The sequence below is a fragment of the Molossus molossus genome, unplaced genomic scaffold, assembly GCF_014108415.1.
Source record: "Molossus molossus isolate mMolMol1 unplaced genomic scaffold, mMolMol1.p scaffold_m16_p_23, whole genome shotgun sequence".
Lineage (NCBI taxonomy): Eukaryota > Metazoa > Chordata > Mammalia > Chiroptera > Molossidae > Molossus > Molossus molossus.
The window spans coordinates 9,572,871-9,595,072 of NW_023425359.1; the positions used below are offsets into that span (position 1 = coordinate 9,572,871).

Below are 22,202 nucleotides of genomic sequence, written 5' to 3' on the forward strand. Positions count from 1 at the left end.
TGCTTCTTCACATGAAAACAATAACAATATTCCCTCAAACACATATTCATCATCACCTTTGACTGATCCTGGGCCACAAATAAAGAAAGTTTAATTTTGTCCTAATCTTCTAGCTGAACAATCAATGCAAACTCATCCTGACTTTTCAATGAGCTCGTGCTAATCAAAATCTTTAAGATTTTTCTTGGTTTCAGGTTTGATTTCCTTTCAACCACTGCTAATGTTAACAGGTTAAAATCTTGCCCAATAAGCATTACAGATAACATGCTAAAGAAAAAATAATCCCAGCAAAAACACAATAGAAGCGACTGGAACCAAAGTTTAATAAAGACTGCTTCCTTAATTTTAGTAATATTGCTGATTATCACTAGAGGGAAGTTACCTAAGCAACCACTCTGAAGCATGCACAATATTCAAGTACATCTTTGTTTTCGTGGCTCAGTATCTATAAGCGTGTTGCTGATAGCATTGTTATGGAGTGCCTAAAGCTGTCATCCGTTTGTGGCAAAAAAGAAATCTGTTATAAAGATTTATTTATTGGACATATGGCACTATAACATAAATACCCACAAGCAAAATTATAAAAATAACACAAAGTAAAAAATAACTGAGGCTAAGACAAAAACAAACACAACCAGAATCGTTTAGTTAGAAGTAAAACCATTAAACCATCCATACATTCAAACACATTCACTCTGGTCACAGAAGTGCAAAGCAGACTATTTTCATTTCTAATGTTAAACATTTATATTTATCATTATAACCCAAATGCTTAGGGATAGTATAAGGCAAAGCTTCTAAATCATAAAAGAATTATGTGTAACAAATAAAATATGTGGGATGCTCAAATGTTCTGTTATTGCTGAGCACAGATTAAAATCTGTCCAATCAGCCAGGAGAAGTATGAGAACAGAGTTGACTGTCTCTCTACACACTTGAGAACATCAGATCATGCTCAAGTGCCGTCACTGGTGACTTGGAAATCCACTGGGCCAGAAAGTTAATATTTACTTTTTATCTGAGGAAACATTTCAAGAAAGCCAGTTCCCCTTCTTCCAAGAAAGTGAGGACATTTCTTACCTTTCTGTACACCAGCATGTTGGGTGATTCATCCGCCACGCCGTTGCTGGTCTGCCCGTAATTATTCCCTTGGGCCATGTCACCCACGCTGGGTTCGAGCTGGGACACGGGGATTATCAGTCTGCGCTGCAAACGGTTAGAGGGACTCCAGTGAGATCCGCAGGGCAGTGCTCCGGGGGCCTCACTCCCCTGACTGATCCTCACCGTCCACTGCACACACCCACACGGAGCATGCTTACCTGTTGGGGTTGGCTGCACAGAGTGGCACGTGAATAGTTTTGTATTGTTGTTTAACTGAATTTATACCCACAGTACCCCCAGGGAACTGTAAGAAATGACCGTCTTTTATTTAAAGTAGTCATTTGGCTGTGGCTTTCAATTGAATTGATTTTCTGGATTCTCATTTTAAAAAGTGTTTGGTGCTCACCTGCAAAAAAAAAATCTCCGCGGTTCCCAATTCCATACTACAGAGTTTTCTCTCCCAACACCTGCAGGTCCACTTAATCTGTTCCCCAAAGGGCGAAAGGCGCCACCCTGCGCAGACCCCTGGCCCCGGGGGTCTGTAGTTCCCCCGGCGCAGGGTCCGCGGCGCCCTCCCCGGGACAGGTGTGTCCTCTCCACCCCGGGCCCCCACCGCCAGCGAGGCGTCTGCGACTTTCCCGGCTCCGTGCTCTCTGCCCGCTGCGCTCCGGGACGGGAGCGCGCTGCGAAATCCTGCCGAGGAGGCACCGGCTCCATCCCGGCAGCGAGCACCGGTGGGAGTTCAAACCCACCTGCAGGCAATGCCTCGCTCCCCGGGAAGCCGCCCGGGACCTCGGAGCCACCGGCCCGGCAGGAGAAAACAAGCCCAGCGCCTGGCAGCACAAATGGCAGGCGAGCCGGAGCCCGCGGCGCGGCCGCACGAGCCGGGCGGCAGTCTCGGCACCGGGACCGCAGGGCGAGGGCCGGGCGCGGGCGGGGGCCCGGAGCGCTGGGTGGCGCCTGCTCCCCGCCGGCTCCCCCTTTACCTCCGGAGCCAAGGTCACGGCCCCGCCGCGTCTCCCTCCGGGCAGGCACGCGTGCAGGCGGTGTCAGCTGGCGGCGAGCGGGGCAGCGAAGCAGGGCAGCTTCATCACCCTCGGGGAGGCGGAATCCGCGCCGTCCCGGCTCCCGCCGCTCAGGCGACCGCCACCCTCGCCGCCGCCGCGCACAGGCGGCTCCCGCAGCCCGGCTGGCTCGCCGCCGCCTCCGCTCTCCGCCCGGGCGCTGGGACCCGCCGGGCGCGCGCGGAGCCGAGACGCCCGGCCCGTGCGCGCGACGGGGAGGGGGAGGGGGAGGGGGAGGGCGGTCACGTGGGGCGCGGGCGGCCGGAGGTGGCGGCCAGGATGGGCTCCGCGCGGCGCGGCCACACCGCCCTGGCCGCCGGGCCTCCCGGCCGCCCCACCCTCAGGCCCTGGGGAGACCAGCCCGGGGTACGCGCCGCTCAGGGCCTGGAGATCCGAGCTGCACGCCCAGTGTAAGCCGGAAGGGAGGAAGGGCGACGGATGCATGGATGGATGCATGGGAGGATGGATGGATGGATGGATGGATGGATGGATGGGTGGATGGGTGGATGGGTGGATGGGAGGATGGATAGATGCATGGGAGCTTGGATGGATGGAGCCCATGCAGCCAGCAGGCTTCATTCATCACGTGCCTAACTGATCTCCGCTGACACTATGAGGGAAGCAGTTGACCTATTACCGTTACACTTAAATCACCAGAGTGGACAGATAGTGAGACGCCCCCGGAAGGAAGAAATGGCCAGGACCAAATGACTCATCCAGCCCCTTTGTCTGAGGCTTTCAAGGCTTCCTCCCAAGTTGGAAAAATGGAACAAGAATTTATTGGCTGCCAGCAGGAGGTGAAAATCTTGCCACTTGTGAAGCCCAAGGACCATCCCCAATGCCCGGTTTCTCCCTCCTGCTCCAGCCTCCGGCAATTTCCCAAGGGGGCCTGGGGCGCTGATCCCCCAGAAGTATTCTCCAGGTTCCTGTCACTAATTCTTCCGTAAGGATTAGAAGGACAGGAAGGAGAAACGTCAGTTTTGTCCCACTTACAGTAAAGAAGCTTGTGTCTGGCTTTGGGGCAGGGTTGGGAAGCTATGAATATCTGAAGTTTTCCTTCCTAGGCTATGAGGAAGAGAGAGACAGAAGTTAATCAAGCCAGCCCCTTCTTAACTCGGTCTAAACGGAAGAGAACCCACCCCTGGGTGGGACATCTGTTCCACTGAAAAACAGGAGCCCTGACCTGTGCATTTCCCAGCCCCACCCCAGCTTTTCCAGGGTTTACTCAAGGAGCAAATATTTATTCCACCTATCTTCTGTTCTAAATACTAGGGGGAAAACATTACTAAAATATACACCCTAGTCTGATCCATCTCCCACTCTTCCCCAGTTCCCAAAATATTTCCAGTGTGCTCTCTGAACATGATCTTTTTCAGCAAAATTGCCATTTTTTTTTCAACTTCTCTGAATGTTTCCTTCACATTCTTGCTCCAGCTGAAACCTCTCTCTCTTCCCCTTTCTTTCCCTTTGTTCAGTCTACTCCCGGAAAGTTGATGTGAATTGGACTGAGAAAAATGGAAAAAATAACTGGGCCTGCTCACTCAGTTTGATCATTTCCTCTTAAAGAGAAACTGTTGAAGGAAGCGGGCCTTCTTTTCATCTCTAGATAAAGGTTCCTACCCTCAGGGGACCTACCCCAGCTCAGCACTAAGAGATCGTTGTCATCAATAAGCAAACAAATAGAATAAAACCAACTTCATATATTTTTATGCATGGCACATAAAGAAATGCGCTGTTCCATTGGTCCCGTCCATTCATCTAGCCATCACATAGATATGTTATATCTATGTATAGATATACATGTTCATGAAATGTTCTTTGATACACTTCCGACTTCTCACTGCCTTGTTTTACTTGGTGCAAACCAATAACTTTCTTTTACACCAAAAACTGCCTCTCTTCTCATCCGGTCTTGACCCCAGTTCATCTGTCAATGACCTTCGTGTTGCTAAACTAGTGGTCATTTCTCAATTGTCATATGAATTAACTTTTCAGTAGAAGTTCAAGTTTATCCCTCTCACCTTCTGGATAACCTATATCTGGCTACCAGGACACCAGTATTTATTATTTTTCTTCTACATTGCTGGTTGTTCTTTTTCGGCCTCATTGTGTGTTCCTCTTGATCATTTTCACCCCTAAATTTTGGGAGGGCCTCAGATCTCAACCTTTAGGCCTCTTCTTTTCACAATGTATGTGCACTCTCTAAGTGAGCTAATTCAGACTCATACTTTTAAATGATACCTAAATACTAATAACTCTCAAATGTATACCTTTAACCCAGACCCATGCCCTGAAATCCAGTCAGTCAATTGCTTGTCATATCTCTACTTGATATCTAATTGGTATTTGATTCAGTTTCATAATAACAGAGAGACTGTCTATTTAGTTCACAGCTGTGTATCCCAGGCATAGTACAGTTTTTGGCCCACTGTATATGTGAGTTAACTAAATGATGGTGTTTCTAATAACAATCTGAAAAGTATTTTTTATTTTTTGTAACACATTGTTTGCATCATGTCATTTAATCCTTACTAAAACTCTGCAGAGGTGCTTGTCATTTTACCTATTATCGATGTTACCTATTTTACATCGCTATATCAACAGGAAAGGAGAGGACCAGAAAGGTTAGGTAAACTGCCCGGTACAATCCACATAACCAGTAAGTAGCTGTGGTAGTTTGTACTCTGTCAACTTGAATAGCTGGAACTACATTTCCCAGGATCCCCTTCCCTGTGTGCAAGTGAGTAGATTTGGCCAAAGAAGGAATTTGTACAGACTGGGGAGACAGAGTGAACCAGCATGTATTTCTCTCTGAAGTCTTTGTAGTTTGCTGTGGTGAGACAGAATCCCACCAGGTTCTAGCATGTTCTTGCTCTCTCCCACTTCACATGCAGATCTTTATCCGAATCCCCAGCCCTGTTGAGCAACAGGAGAACTGGAAGGTGGACCCAAAGAGGCAGCACCATGCAGAGACGACAGCTGCATGGCTTCTCTACCAGCTGTTCATCAGGGGCCCCTCTAGCACCTGACTGTAAGCTTCAACTTGCTCACCCACTCCTTGGCCTCGTGGGGCGGAGGGGTCTTGTAGTGACTTTTCTCAGATCTTTCAGTTCCCCCTTCTGGAAAATAACTCCCAGCCTCCCTCACGATGGTGTAAGCTCCCGTAGTTATAATACCCTATTCCATTGTACTCAGAGCAGTTCTGCCTCCCTGCCCGAGTGGCTGGTGGAGCTCAAATCTAGACGTTCCTGGTGCGTCCCACTAGTCCACAAGAAATCCAAGGTAGGGAAATAAAACCTTGCAACCAATAACTATGTAAAAGTGCAAAACTGAATGATAGGAAGCATGTGAGCTGACTGAAAGAAAGAGGTTGACATTCACACTGAGCTTGTCAAGGACTGATAGGTTATCTGCATGTGAAATGATGAGGAAAAGTGTTCTAGTATAGGACAGAGGCAGGATACTCGGAAACCCATTAGGTAAATGACAAGGAATAAGACCACCCTTTATTGGATTCCTACTACCTCTAAACACATTCTACATATTGTCACCATTTCGGACAAAATTTACTCCACAAGGTATGTAAAGAAAGCAATGTCAAGTTAGGAAACTTGATTGTGTTCATATACCTTCTAAATATCAGAGCCTGGATTTGAACACACCTCTGTGTGACTCTAAAGCCCTATGAAAAAATTATGCAAAAAAGGCCTCCTAGCAACAATATGAGTTTTGAAATATCCAGGGGTCTCCTACGCAGCTATGTCTCATCCTATTCTCTGTCTCATCTTATATCCCAGCTTTTGTCCCTCCACATACCTAACTCTCACACCTTTCTCTCCAGACAGTTATGACTCAACATTGCTTATGTCGCTCACTATGGCCAGGCAGATACAAAGGGAAAGATTCAAGGAATAGCACATTTCACTCTTTCTTCTACTGCTGTTAGGAAGCCTCATAATTTGTGCTACTGTGTATTGAAACAAAGTTATGTCTATCACCTTAATGTTCTTCCTGGGATAACGTTTTTTCATATATACACTGAATTAGACTAGATCATCTCTCAAAAGCCATCTGGATCTTAGAACACAAGATTTGTATCTGTTCCCTTTTGTGCATTCCTCCTATGCAATGGGACCCTTTACACTGTGAACAGCAAAAGCAGCACAGATAAAGTGCGATGTTTTTGTTTCTTTTTTCCCCCCAAAACGTGTAAATATGTGATTCTCAGCTATCATCATTCAAAATAATTTTTATCATTTTTCTTGCGGACACTACATTTTATGATACTTTTGTCAAACAAATGAAATGGTAAATGTAATAATACATTCATTTCCCATGCCAGACAGAACTTCTGAGTAGCAGTTAAAAACCCTGTTACTTCACCAGAAAAATATAATTCCATCCAAACAATGACATTTCAGCTGTATTGTTGTTAGTTTCAGCGGTCTTATCACCGGAAAAAAGAATTTCACTTCTATTTTTGAAATATTGAAACGAATTGTGTTGGTTTGCTGGTACTCTTGTAAAAATGTATCACAAACTGAGTGGCTTCAACAACAGAAATTTACTGTCTCCCAGGTCTGGAGGCTAGAACCAGGAGTGAGTAGGATGGACCATTCTGAGGGTTCTATAGGAAGAGTCCAGGCCTCTCCTCGGCATGTATGGCCACCTCTGCCTGTGTCTTCATATTATCTTCCATGTCTGTCTCTGTGTCCAAATTTCCTTTTTGTGTAAGGACACCAGCTATGCTGGATCTGGGCGTCAAATTGGATATAATGATGTCATTTCTGCTCATTTACCTCTGTAAAGAACCTACCTTCAATTAAGGTCACACTTTGAGTACTAGGAGTTAGGTCTCCAACATAATCTTTTTTGGGAGGGACACAATTTAACCCATAACGGTAGTGTTCATTTTTGCAAGCCATTAAGGATTTAGGAACCCCAAATTATGAGCTACTGATATAATTTGCTTTTCTCTCCTTTCACTCAACACATAGTTATTGTATGTGTATGTGTGCGTGTGCACGAACCATTCCTTTATTTCTATAAAGAACGTAAGAAATATAATAGGTGACTGTTGCCCTCAAGGAGTTTCCATTCTAGTTCACAAGATAAAATTCCTTTGTTTTTCTCCAACTCACATCTAATCCAATCAACTGATGCTATTGGCTCCACCTACAAAATATATTCAGAATCTGGTCACTTCTCACCACCTTCTCTGCTTCCATCCTGGTGTGAGCCACAGTCTGTCCCGGATGAAGGCAATGGCCTTGTGATTGGCTTCTCTGCTTCCGTCTATTCCCGTCTGTGTCTGTTCTCAACACCGCAGCCAGTGATCACTTTAAAAGTAAGTCATGTCACTTTTCTACTTAAAATCCTCCAAAATCAAATACCATATGATTTCACTTAGATGTGGAATCTAAATGAAATAGATGAACAAACAAGATAGAAACAGACTCATAGATACAGAGAACAGACTGTGATCATTGCCAGAGGGAAGGGTCTGGGGGACTGGGTGAAAAAGGTGATGGGATTAAGAAGTATGAATGATAGTTACAAAATAATCACAGAGATGTAAAGTACAGCGTAGGGAATAGAGTCAATAATATTGTAAAAATATGTATAGTGGCAGGTGGGTACTGGAAGTATCAGGGAGATCACTTTGTAAAGTATATGACTGTCTAATCACTATGCTGTACAGCTGAAACTAATACAAAATAATATCGAGTCCTGGCTGTTTGGCTCAGCAGTTAGAACCACGGCCCGTGGACCAGAGAGTTCCGGGTTCAGTTCCCGCTAAGGGCATGTACCTCAGTTGCAGTTTGTCCCCAGCCCTGGTTGGGGTCGTGTGGGTAGAAACCAGTCAATGTATCTCTCGCACATTGATGTTTCTCTCTGTCTTCCCCCCTTTCTCCCTCCTGCTCCATCTGAAGATAAATGCAAAAAAATATATATCCTCAGGTGAGAATAATAATAATATTGAATGTAAACAGTAACTGAAAAATAAAATTATTAAAAATGTTCTAGAGACACCCATGTCACTCAAAGTAAATGACATCTGCAAAGTGCCTAGGAGGCCCTCATCGTCTGACACCATGTTACCTCTTCTGACCTCAGTTTGTGCTCTCTCTGTTCCAGTCACACTGCCCTACTTAATTCTTTAAACATCCCAGGCATGCTGCCACCACAGGACGTTTGCACTGGCTAATCCCCCTGCCTTAAATGCTCTTCCTTCTGATTTCGCTTCCTTTCTTTCTTCTTTACTCAAATGGCACCCTCTCAATGCAATCTTCTCTATATACCTCATTTAAAATGATGTACCCTCCCTCTACTCCCATTCTTCTTTACTTCCTCTGAGTAATTTGCTTATCAGAACATTTATCACCTTCTAATATAGCAAACAACTTATTTATTGGCTATGTTTATTGTCTGTCTCCCCTAGAAGAAATTAAGTTCTGCGAGCTCAGGGATTTTTTTCTCCTCTGTTCACTGCTGTATCCCCAGGGGTCTAGAACAGGATCTGACATCGAGTCGGCACTATAATTATTTGCTGATTTCTTGAGTAAATAAATCCATAAACATGATTCTGTTTGAAAGACTGGGTAGCCCAGAATAACTCAAACAACTTTGAACGTGACTGAATTAGCGTCAGGTTTCACTGGGGATGGAAATGATCCACTCTTCAAATCTGCTTCCTCTGTGTCATAAAGGGGAAGAATAATTTCTTTTCCCACCACACGCCCACTTCGCAGAGGAATGCTTTGAGAATTAATTAAATGGTAACATGGAGAAAGCATTTTGAATTTCAAAGAGAAAGCATTTTATTAATTTGAGGCTTTTATTGTGTGAAAGAATTGTAAGCGATACAGGGACAAGTACAAAGAGGAGAACAATGTTAAAGGAATTACACTGTTCACAATACTATGTTGGCATTTTCTGAGATAATTGACTTGAGATTGATATAAGGGGGAAAAAAGTGGTTTGAGATACCCCAAATGACAGATTTTTAAGAAATACCTTCTTCCTTGTAGGCACTTCTCAATTATTTATAGGGCAATGCCTCATTAATGAATTATTCTCCACTTTTACCATCCTTTTCTCCATTTTCTGACCATTTTTCTACTAATTGGAACTTCCACATCAATGTCAGAGGGCTGAAAAAGAAAAAAGTAAAATAAAAAAAGTCTCCTCATTTGGTGTTTGTTCTTCTCTCCCTTCTGTGGAAATGTTAAAATTCGGATTATTTCCAGACCGACACAGTTTTTAAGTGTTATACACCTTTCAATAAATTGGAAAATCGGTTGAGCCCATTATGAGTGAGACGCTGTGTAATGTTGGGAAGGAACGTGAGCGGCGTGGAGACGCTCCTGTTCTTACGGCTGGTGGACCCGGGCTGGAGAAAGCACCAAAGCACCTGAGTCTTAGCCCCGACGCCACTGCTTCCCACCAAGGTCACACTGGGCAGTGACTTGCCTGTTCTTAGCCTCCTGACCTCTAAAACAAAACGCCTGTCACCTGCTTCATCTTGCTTTACTGTGCAAATCTTTTTATTCCAAGGCAAAGGAAGTCTTTGGAAAGGCAATCACATGGACCGTATCAGGAGAAGCAGTGGTTTGGCTGGCCAGATCGCAGGGAAAACTGTAGCTACAGGCCTTGAAAACAGTCCGTCCCACGGGCAGTGTACGGTGTACCGAGCGCCTGGACACCGGACGACAGAATCAGAATGGCATTGGGAGATAAAGGCTGTGCTCCCACAGGGGGCAAGCATGGCAGCCACAGGTCGTATGGGGACCTTCCATCAGGCGGCAGGACTGGTGTCAAGGTAGATGGAGCAGGGACCTAGCAGCGGGACAAGCATCAGTTCAGTCATGACCTGGGAAGGTGGGAAAACACCCAGTCATTTCCCACTTGGTTTCTAAATTCTTAGCTGTGAACCATCTTCAGTTTGGAAATGAGAGAAAACATGATTAGAATAATAAAATAGTAAAAGTGGAAGAAATAACCCTTCAGTAACAAATGAAGAAGCTGAGTATCAATGAACTAAACTTATTTTCTCGGGTTCACAGAGCTCGACGGAGTTGGAGCCAGAATTTCAGCCCGTCTTTAGATCCAAATACGATGATTCCCACATTATGCAGTGTGCCTTTAAGAGGCAGCTGAGACTTGGGATAAGGGAGAAATAGTCAAAGGGCACTTGACTGTTTTTAAAGAGTTCATTTTCAGAGTCTGAGCAGGTCCCATCATTGGCACTGAGAGAGTTTGGAAGTGAAATTTTCAGGAACTTGAAAAGCATTGTAGAAGTAAGATGGCAGCAGAATAGAACCCATTTGTGAAAAAGGGGGGGGGGGAGGGATAAGACAGATGCACAAACTGAATTGGCACCCAGAGCCTGCCCATGGGAAAGAAAGTTCTACAAAACAGTTCAATACATGTTTATTCCGTCTGTATAACATACCAGGCATCGAGCTAGTTTCTGATCATGAATGGACCCTTCCCCAAACCAAGTGTGGCAGAAGAGACGGGTAAATCACGAGAGTCCTGTGTTCAGTGCACGTGAATGCGAGGTGTTAGCAAAGCACAGAGATGAGAGTCAAGGACGTTTTATCAGGGTCTTTACAGCTGATAAGGACCCTCCAGATGGACAGGAGGAGGGACAGCCCAGCAGCATTTCCGGGGGCTGGAATAACGTGCTGAATCGCAGAAACATGAATGAAGTCCAATGGCTGATGAGCAGCAAAGCATTTGGTATGGCTGGTTTCCAAGAGAAGGAATGGCTTTGGTGGAAATGGGGGCCAGACTGGGAAGAACCTCCATTCTATGCTGGGAAGCTTGGGCTTCAAGCAATCAAAAAGAGAATGAGTTTTGTAAACTTAAAGAGAAAAGTACTGATCCCAAGAAGCCAATGAGGGTCAGCCCACCACACGTCATGCAGACTAGCCTCATTTCGTCTGTGAGCACGGTCTCTAGACTGCCAATGAGGGCTACGTGAAGTCAATACGTATTGTTCAGCGAGACACCTGACAGTTTTTTTCTGTGAAAGCTTTATAAATGTGGTGGTAAGACGGAGCTCAAATTGGATTCATAGCAGACTGAATAAGGTCAGGAAAGAAGAGCACCAATTAACTGACCAGGACACACCAGAAAGGAGAATTGCAGAGGGAAGAGGCAGAGTTCTGACCTTAGAATCTCCCTGTTCTAACAGCTTGTGCACAAAGAGCCGGCTTCTCAAATTGATAAATGGCACGAAGCCATGAGAAATAGCTAACACACTGTATAACGGCAGTGGGACCTAAAGAGATGAAGGCAGGAGAGAAAGACAGACTGAACCAAGTAAGATGAAATCTAGCAAGGATGACAGTTTAGCCTTATATCTAGATGAGAAAGTTGAGTGAGCACTAAGTACAGGATGAATAAAATATGACCGAGCATCAGTTCAAATAAAAGAGACATTTGTTTTCTTTTATTTGTAATTGAAAGGTAACTCAATATTGTTCAAAAAAAAAAAAAAAAAGAACAGCTCTGCCAAAAATAGGTCATGTAATCTCAAATAGCATTGCTAGAAATACAGTGATAAAGAAATATAGACCAGCCCTGGCCGGTTTGGTTCAGCGGTTAGAGCGTCGGCCTGCGGTCCTGAGAGACCCGGGTTCGGTTCCCGCCAGGGGCGCGTACCTCGGTTGCAGTTTGTCCCCGGCCCTGGTTGGGTTGTGGGGGTGGCAACCACTCGATGTGTCACTTTCACATCGATGTTTCTCTCTCTCTCTCTCCCTCTCACTCTATCTGAACAAAATATCGAAAAATGTCCTCGGGTGAGGATAAAAAAAAAAAAAAAGAAATATAGACCAGCCCAGCCAGTGTGGCTCAGTGGTTGAGCATCGACCTGTGCACCAAGAGGTCGCCGGTTCGATTCCCAGTCAGGGCACATGCCCAGGTTGTGGGCCTGATCCCCAGTGGGGGGCATGCAGGAGGCGGCCAGTTGATGTTCTCTCTCATCGATGTTTCTATCTCTCTCTCTCCCTCTCCCTTCCTCTCTCTCTATAATTAATAAAGAAAAAAAGAAGAAGTATAGAGCAAAGGGATGAAAGTATAGAAACTGGGCGCATCATAGCACTGCTCTGTGCAGACACATCTAGAATGTTCTGGGTGCCACCTACCAAGGACATGACCCAACCCTTCCTTCCTTTATGATCTGCTATTTAAGATCCTTGAGCTCAGAGATTTTGTCCTGTTTTCACTACTTCTTGCGTCCTATCCAAGGACAGTGCCAGGCACTTAGGTGTCGTGGAAGGGCTGACAATGAGCCTCGAGGAGAGCAGTCAGGATGATAAAGCTGCTCAAAGCTACTGTGACAACCGGGACAAAGAGATTTTTTTGACCATGAAAGAAAAGGCTTGGGTGATTTGTGATAATTATCTTAAAATGTTAAATGACTCTCATGTGGAAAAAGAATCAAACATAATCTTTCAAGCTCCAGACAAATTTAAATTTAATAGGTAGAAGTTTTGGGCAGACAGATTTCAGCTCAGTACAAGGATGTAGTGTTTTGCAATTAGGGTTTTTCAGAATGACTGTGATGAGAAGGTGACTTGCATGTCCCTGGAGGTGTCTAAGGCTGTGCTAAATGACCCTGGTCTGAAAGGTTATTAAAGAGATTGTTGTTACATTGAGGGGGCTGGTCTAGGTGACCCCAAAGGTTACTGCCCATTCATGATTTTTTACTCCAAGATGAGATGATATAGAAGGCAGTGCTTTGAAAGCTGAATGCTGCCATTTTTCTACGAATACTTAAAATGATTTTAAATCTAAATTGAGACAAGATTGACGTGAAATAATAAAAATGACAGATGACTGATACCAATGATACGTTCTTCTGTTGAGTTCATCTGGGGCTTCTGTGGCACCAGAAAAGACCTCAAGCAGGAGAGAGGACTCAGCTCTGGATCCTGGGTAGAGAACGGGGTGGACTGGTTGTTGATGTGTAACTGTGAGAAAAGCTGGACCCCAGAAATATTTATTACCTTTGTCATGAGGTTGGTCTTTACCACACAGTTCTCTTTTTTTTTTTTCTTAATTGATTTTAGAGAGAGAGGGAGAGAGATGGAAACATCGAAGAGAGAGAACATCGATTGGCCGCCTCCTGCGTGCCCCTCACTGGGGATCGAGCCCACAACCTGGGCATGTGCCCTGCCCGGGAATCCAACCAGCGACCTCTTGGTGCATGGATCGATCCTCAGCCACTGAGCCACACCGGCTGGGTCAGTTGTCTTACATGGAGCAGCCCATCAGCAGCTTGTGGGTTCTCAAGAGAGCGGGGTTCCATTTCTCTTTGAGCCAAGTTTTCCTCTTAAGTAATTCACCCACCTCTTCTGACACTTTTAATCTACTTGACACAGGGCATTTCCACGTCTCCTTAAACACTGAGTCTTAGAACGAATTACTTTTCTTTCTTATCATCAGCAATTCCAGGGGTAACTTTTCAAGGGATGAAAATCAATGTTATTTACCTTTGAGTAATAGAGCCCATGAACTAGACATTCAGAAAGCAAGGTTTTCCCAAGTTTCTCAGTACAGCTCATGGCCACCCCGGAGTCAAACCTCCCGGAGCAGCGGGCCAAGGCCCCTCTTCTGATCCTCGCCGACTCCCCAGGCCCGTAGCTCTCAATCCAGACTCTGCCTAGTCCTTGATTGGAAAAAAAAAAAAGGGGGTTTTGCTTTTGTTTTTGGTCCATGTGTAAAGAAAAGGAGAAAACACCGGAGGAATCAGCAGAAAGACTGCCATGGCTGGTTATTCCCTGCCTCGGGAAATAATAGAAAAAGAAGAAAAGTGAACCATCATGGGAATCTAGGAATCTAATGTCAAAACTGAGCCAAGAACAGAACAAGAAAAACACACGATCAACCAATATCACTTGTGATCCTGGAGTTAAGAACTAAAATAATAGCTTATTAAATGCAGTATATATAAAATTCTTTATGTCTTATGCTACATCATAATCTAAGGCTTATCTCAAGAATAGCTCAACATCAGAAGATCTTTTACTGTGACAACGTACCACTAAATGCATTAAGAGAGAAAATAAAGTATGATCATCTCAATAGATACATATGTTACTTAGGACAGGCAAGCTATACTGTGATAACAGACAAACCCAGAATCTCAGTGGCTTAAAATATAACGGGTATATTTCTTACTCAAAAAAAATTCCAAGGTAGAAAATTAAACGTTATGTATATAAAATGCATCATATAGCAGATTAAAAATAGAAAAATTATAAACCACCTGCTATTTCACAGTCTTGTGGTAATGGTAGTCCCAAGGAAAGGGCATTACATTAGAAATTAGGAGACTTGAATTGTATAACTTTGGGCAAATCACTGCAGCTCCTTACAGCTCAGTTTTTCCATCTGAAAAAGAAGGGGAGGATTTGACTGGATGATGGTTAAGTTTCCTTCCAACTCTGATGGGTCACCTCAGCAATGAAGTTGACATGATGTGGCCATCAATTTCCAGGCACACTTAGTTTTGTTTTCTCTACTTTGGTCTAAGTCGCTTCTATATTCCTTTCCCTCCCATTCCTCACCGTGCGTATGTAGCAGCAGAAGGCATAGACTGTCCAAAGTGAACATTCTAGTCTTGGATCCATTTTTAAAAAGTGCAGTGGCCCAGAAATGCCATCCACAAGGGATTCCTGGAAAGTTGACATTTAACAGGGACTTCTGTCGGGCTTAGCCTCTTGTAACAAAAAGCCCACCTCCGCTGGCCTTGGGTAGAACAGTGAGAAATAGCCCCTGTCTCAAAAAAGGTGAAGGGATGGAAACATATTTTCCAAAACCTTAGAGGGACTACAAGATGGCTCTTAGGCCAGGAAAGTCAAGTTCACTGCCTTGTATGCTGAGCGCAGGCCCCTCGTACAGCCTCCACCAGGGCGGATGTGAGTGCAAAAGGGAATTCGAGCCTTGGGCTCAGCCTGGAATGCACAGCTCTCTTCTGCTGTGTCCGTCCCCTCGTCTGAAATAGGTGGGATAATAAAAACTACCCCCCGAGACTGCCGTGCGAGCAAAGCGAGGTCACCGCCTCTCATTCCTCAGTGTCTGATAAAATAGCCCTAACCATACCCACAGAAAACATTGTCCTCTAACACAGCTGGTTAGAAGAATAGAGTCGCTGCAAATGGCGAGGGCTCTCTGCCGACACGTGTGCCAGGGAACGCCTCTGAACTTGGCACCACTCCTAAGTGATGCAGAGATGATTCACAGCCCCGCTTAGAAAGTTCTCTGACCTCCTGAGCAGGAAGTAATTCAATAAATACAAGCACAATTCCACTCAGATCAGTCTTGAGTGGAAACGCCAAGCTTAGCCACATTTAAATTCGACAGCATATTCTTATTTTTGTTTCTCTGCCATGCCACCCGGGGGCCCCTAGGTTCATGTTTGGGAAAAGCTGTGTCTGTCACCGAAAAGGAGGATGGGATATCATAAAGGACCACTTTCTGTTAAGAGGTGAGGCAGGCTGGACAGATGGAGAGCAGTAGCTAGTCCGAGGGGCAGATTTGAAGAGACAGCAGTAAGTTCTCCAAGAAAACTTCCTTAAAATGCGTGGTCCTCTTACCTTGCTCATGAGTTGAATTTAATTATGTCATAATACCACTGCCTGATTCATTTCCCTAGCGCGTTATCAAGGTCAGTCGGAGTCATTAGTAATCTACAGAGCCCGTTAGGGATCTAGAATTGACTAATGCCCATTGGCATTGAGAGCTGGTGTGAATGAAAAGTACCTCCTTTCAGTACTCTGGGGGAATAGAATAAGAGATCTTTAGATCTGAAACAAAAGCTCTCAAAAGCCTGGACTGAAAATCGCATTGCTAGCATGGTTGAGAGAACAGCAAAATCACTGACCACTGACCCTCAGTCAGTATGGGGGGGGGGATGCTCCCTACCCCTCCACCTCTGTGGGTCTCGTAGTGACGCTTGGTTATCAGGCCTTGACATACCTGGGAGCTATTTGTTTTTCACAATTTTATGGTAAGTAAATAATATCCCAACATAGCTGTTATTGAAACAAAACAACAAAAAACACTGAGTTGTTTTCGTCCACCAGATTGAAGAAGGTTCCAAAGCTTGGCAACATAGTGAGTTAGCAAAAAATCAGTAAAATGTGTTCTTTCATTTTTTTGCTGGTGGGGATATGTATGGAGACACCTGTCTATGGAGGAGAAATTTGCAAGATTTACCAATATTAATATTTACCAAAATTAAATATCTATCTTTGAGGTCAACAAGTCATCTTCAAGGAATTTACCTAGCAGACAGGACTTGCACAAATGCTGGAAATAACAAAATGTTCATCAGTAGAGAGCCAGTGAATTAAATTATGGATGTCCATAAATGGAAGACTATGTGAGTATAAAACCTGAAAATGAAAAAATAAAAAATGTTTACATACTGATATGAAATCTGTCCAAGCTATACTAAGTAAAAATACAGAGGATATAGTAAGCCCACATTAGGTTAACAGCATCATTAACCATTAAATATCCACTTCTTCTGCCCTGGCCGATTTGACTCAGTGGTTAGAGCATTGGCCTGCGGTCTAGAGAGACCCGGGTTCGGTTCCCACTAAGGGCACGTACCTCGGTTGCAGTTTGTCCCCGGCCCTGGTTGGGTAGTGTGGGTGGCAGCCACTCGATGTGTCCCTTTCACGTCGATGTTTCTCTCTCTCTCCCCCCCCCCACTCTATCTGAACAAAATATCGAAAAATGTCCTCAGGTGAGGATAAAAATAATATATATTCACTCCTTCTACCACCCTGTGGGAAGAATAAGCTTCTCCACCCTGCTGACTCTTGGGCCATGTGGCTTGCTTTAACCAATGGCGTGAGAAATAAAGAGCATCATTTGCGAGCAAAGAATTTGGAGGCTTCATATACCTTTGCGAGACCCTCTCGAGTTCCTGCCGTCTGTCACAAGAAGAGCAAGTGCAGGTAGCCGCTGTGGCCTCTGCGAGGGCCTGGAACGAGACCTGTGGGACAGCCCTGGCTCAAATCCAGCCATGTCCAGCTGGACCCAGCAGAGCCACAGTTGACCTCAGACCCAAAAGCCACGGACATTTTGGAGTTGTCTGTTGCCACAGTAAAAGCTGCTACCATAACAAGGAGGTATAAAGAATATAAAGTTTATTTTCTTGCATATACGTAAAATCTATTTGCAAGGCTCCACAGGAATCCGGTGACACAGGCTGGCCACGGAGAGGTGAATTGGGTGGCTGAGTGACAAAGCAGCATCGATGATGTCCACAGGATAGCAGTTTATACTTTTTTCACTGTGAACTAAGAGTGAATTACATATTCAGAAACTTACATTTTAAAAAAAAGTCATTTCAGGAATTCTTCTAATAAAATAGATTTTATAAGATAAGGGGAAAACAATCGGCTATGTAAGAGGTGGAGATTTATGCAGCTGTCCTGTGAGAGGCCTGTGACAGGCCATTTGATGCGATAGAACAATACTGGGAGTGCTCTCCCTTTTGTTTCTAACCTCCCATCAATCACAAATCAGCTATTATCTTTCTTTTTAAATTTTTTTTCTTTATTGATTTTAGAGAGAGAGGAAGGGAGAGGGAGAGAGAGAGAGAAACATCGATGAGAGAGAACATTAATTGGCCGCCTCCTGCATGCCCCCAGCTGAGGATCAGGTGCACAACCTGGGCATCTGCCCTGGCCAGGAATTGAACCGGCGACCTCTTGGTGCATGGGTCAATGTTCAACCAGTGAGCCACAGCGGCCGAGCCAGCTATGTATCTTTTGTTAAGCCATTTAACTGCTTTGGGCCTAGTATCTTTATTTGTTAAATAAATAGGAGTTTAGATGACTCCTAAAACAGTAATTGCCTTTTTTTTATTATTCTATTGAGGACTAAATATTTGGAAAGAAATTATTACAAAATCCATTTTAAATAAGATACATAGAGCTTAAGTCAACTTGTAAAAAAATTTAAATATTTATCCTGTTGTCTAGTTTCAGGAAGAAACTTGCACAGGATAAAACTATTGAGTTCTTTTTCTTAGATTAGGAATGGGTTTCTGTCACATTTTTCTCTGCAGATTTCTCAGAAACTAATTACCATAAATCACCAACCAAATCGATGGAAATGATGTATTTGATGCACCACGTAACAGCTGGTAATGAATTTTATATATGCAGATTGTTTCTAAGTACCTTTTAGCTTTAGACATTCAGCAACAACAAAAATGGTTAAAAATCACAAAGGGACCTCAATCATTCTGAGTCTTTCTTTGCTCTCCAGGAGGTCTCTCATGTATTTGTAGACTTCCATAGCTCAAAGCTGAACATTCTTTTCTCTGGGCAATGGTGTTACATCCAGACAGTAACCTCAAGCCAAGAGCTGTAGTTTTCTCCTTATACAAGAAACCAGGCAAGAATGTTTCCATCAGTTGAATAAGTGGCAGTGGAATGGAACAAAAGCAAGAAACAAACAATCCACTTCTTTCCACTTAGGGGAAGTTCCACTGCGTCTAATGCAAGGCATTGCACGAGACCCACAATCCAGCCCTGTGTGTAACCACAAACCCAAGTTTTCATAAGCAACAAGCAGAGATAGCCTTCCATGTAATTCGAAAAATTGGGAGAACTACAGAGTACTAGAAATATTATCGTTACAAAGTTTTTCCTTTGTATCATTCACCATTCAATGTTTTTACAAGATACATACCTCTAGGAGGAGTTATCTATGGAGAAACAGGACCCCTTGATGAGCTCTCTCACAGAAGGGGGCTCCAGGTTGAGTCTTATCTCTTCTTCAGAGGAACATTCTAGTGCTATCTCCAAAGTCCCATAGAATTCACTAAGATCGGGTCCTTAGGATTTACTACCTAATCCTTTACACATTATCTTGTGGTATCTTCCAAAGCATATATATATGAATATATTTACTTAAGGGCCTTTCATAATAAAGGCAAAAAAAAAAAAAAGAATAGGGCATTATACCTTTTACAGTCTGTCATTCATTTTGTGTGATAAAATTTTAACTTATTTTAGTATCCCATGCTTTACCTATTTTATTCTCTTTCCATTCATAACAGTTTTCTATGAACTCAATCTGGGATTGGTTTTCTATCTTTTTAAGTCAAGTGTTTCAACATTCTGCTAAGTTAAAGTATCTCCTTGCTCTCTGCTCCTTAGGAAAATCAGAGGTCTCCTTCAAGATGTCCCAGGTCAACATTTTTCACTTCAAGTAAAGCTGACTCAAATGTCTATTGCCAGGTGGAAGAGTAGCATGCAGCAGACCAACAGTCTCTATGAAAATGACTAAAATAATTCAATAAAAAATTTAAAATACTTGTTTAACTTCATGGTACAGTAGCCAAAGGAGAAAGGATTAAAGGAGCCAAAATTCTGGAGAAAGTGAAAATCTGCAGAAAGGTAAGCTGACGTTTGGTACATACTTTATAACTGAGGGCATACGTCAATTCTTGTTGTAAGCCAAGGGGCCAATAATTTGAGCTTTTCCAAAGCAAAGGTTCACAGCTGGAGGACAGAGCCAACAAGAAAACATAGATTTGATTCAGCACCGTCTCTGATTGGACTGAAGTTACAATCTTCTTTTCTATAATCCCAGCAGAGGAAACATAAATCTTCTCTGGAAAATATTAACTGGAGACTCTCAATGTTTAATATACCATGTCTACCTTTCCATTAAAAATTTAATAATTATGCCAAGACATAGAAACATATGTTAGTAAGCCAAGAGAGGAAAAAAGACAATAAATAGACCCAAATGTGGTCAAGATAGTAAGTTGGCAATCAAGGATTACAAAGTAACTACCATGAGCCTGTTCAAGAACATAAAGTCAAAAATGGACAAAATTGATTAAAAGATAGAGATCTTCACCAGAGTTGTAATTTACTTAAAATTTAAATTATATAGCCAGGCCTATGTAGCTCAGTGGTTGAGCATCAAACCATGTACCAGGAGGTCGCCAGTTCAATTCCCAGTCAGGGCACATGCCCAGGGTGTGGGCCCGATACCCAGTGGGGGGCATGCAGGAGGTGACCAGTCGATGTTCTCTTTCATCCATGTTTCTATCTCTCTCTCCCTTCCTCTCTCTAGAATCAATGAAGAAAAAATTTTTAATAAATTTAAATTATATAACAGAAAAATATGGTAACTGAATTTAAGAATCAAGTGGACTTGTTAGCAGCAGTTTGACACAGCAGACAATGGGATTCATGAAATGAAAGATACATTAAAAGGAAATGATTAAAAAGAAGTACTGAGATTAAAAATAAATAGGAAATACAGAAAAGAGTGAAAGATATTGTGGGGTAAAATGAAGAGCTGCAGTGTACAAATAAAAGAAAGAAGTTGAAGCAATATTTACAGGAAAAAAAAATGAGAATCTTCCAAAATTAATCAGACTTCAACCCACAGATCAATCACTAACCTAGAATTCTATATACAGCAAAATTATTCTTTAAGGTGAGAGAAAAATAAAGACTGTCTCATATAAACAATAACTGCAGAAATTTTTCATCAGTAGACTTGCCTTGTAAGAAATGTTAAGAAATGCTCTAGAGAGAAAAAGGTGATATTAAAGAAACACTGCAAACCACAAGCTGAATAAATCAAGTACGATATAGGCACATAAGAGTAAAACTTTTTAGTGCCAAAGAAGAAGAAAAAATTTTAAATCCACAAAAGAAAAATGACACATTACTTTAAAATGACAACTAAGTCTGGCCAGTTTGGCTCAGTGGTTGAGCGTCGACCCTGCACCAAGAGGTCACTGGTTTGATTCCTGGTCAGGGCACATGCCCAGGTTGTGGGCCAAATCCCCAGTGGGGGGCACGCAGGAGGCGGCCAATCAATGTTCTCTCTCATGGATGTTTCTCTCTTTCTCTCCCTCTCATTTCCCCGCTCTGCAAAATCAATAAAGGAAAAAAAATTTTTTTTTAATTACAACTAAATTCTCAACAGAAATGATGGGAGGTAGGAGGTAGGAAAATGATACTTTTAAGGTGCTAAAAATCCTAACTGCCAACTTAGAATTCTTTAACCACTAAAAATATCCATTAAAAATATTAAAGGCATTTCCAGAAAAAAAATATATATATATGTTTCCAGGAAAGATGGAAATGAAAGAACAAATGAAGAGCACTAAAAAGGGTAAATATGTGTATAAAAATAAATATTGACTTAAAAAAACACACACTATTTTGTGAGATTTAAAATATATCTGAAATTAAAATGCCTGCCAAGAGTAACAAAATGTTGAATGGGGGTTATAATATTCTCAAGTTCTAACATTGTTGGTTAGGTGGTAAAAAATAATCATTTTTATTGGCCTATGACAAATTAAGTGCACATGGTATAATGTCGAAGTAAGCACTAAAAGAATAATAAAATAATGGATATATATCTATTATTTGGATATTAATATATATTAGTGTCTATATATAAACTAATACATGAGGAAGTGGAATAAAATGTTTATTATTATATCAATGCCATTAATTAATTAATAATTGATCATTAATAAATGAGACAGGAAACTCAGCCACACTTCTAGTCAGATCCTGGACCTGACATTTCAGCATTGCATGCCCCAAGGCTGCGGAGGACAGTCATGTTTAAAGCCACTACGAGGGTCTGTAAGGTTCACGGTATTCCTTAAGTTGGCAATTAACTACCCTGAAATTTTTATATTTTTGGTGAGATCTGAAGTCCTCTCAAAAATATTTATAGTACAACCCATAATTGTCTTGCCCTGTAGCATTCTAGCACAGTATCTGCTTGGTCTCTTCCCCTTTTCTTCCACCTGTACCTTGTCCCAAATTAAGGCAGGTAAGAGCTTTAGAATTTATGTGCCACATACCACAGAGGTTTTACTGTCACACTTACTCCAGGAGGCAAGAGATTGTCAAAGCCCCATGCTGAGTGTCTACCTTCCGGACCTCGTCCTCATAACAATTGTTATAACCGAGCTCAACAGGAAAATAGAGCCAAAGGCAAAGCTTACAA

At 42.9% G+C, this 22,202-nt stretch overlaps 1 protein-coding gene across 2 annotated transcripts in view; it reads right to left on the bottom strand.

Annotated features, from left to right (window-relative positions):
• Nucleotides 1-2,378, bottom strand: part of RGS7 (regulator of G protein signaling 7) — a 364,521-nt gene extending 362,143 nt beyond the window's left edge. For both annotated transcript variants that reach the window (XM_036277369.1, XM_036277368.1), the window contains exons 1-2: nt 2,088-2,378; nt 1,081-1,206 (exon numbers count right to left, since the gene is read on the bottom strand). In XM_036277369.1, coding sequence (XP_036133262.1) covers nt 1,081-1,158 — 78 coding nt within the window. In that variant the 5' untranslated portion in view covers nt 1,159-1,206; nt 2,088-2,378. The remainder of the gene's footprint in view (nt 1-1,080; nt 1,207-2,087) is intronic.
• Nucleotides 2,379-22,202: the final 19,824 nt, after the last annotated feature.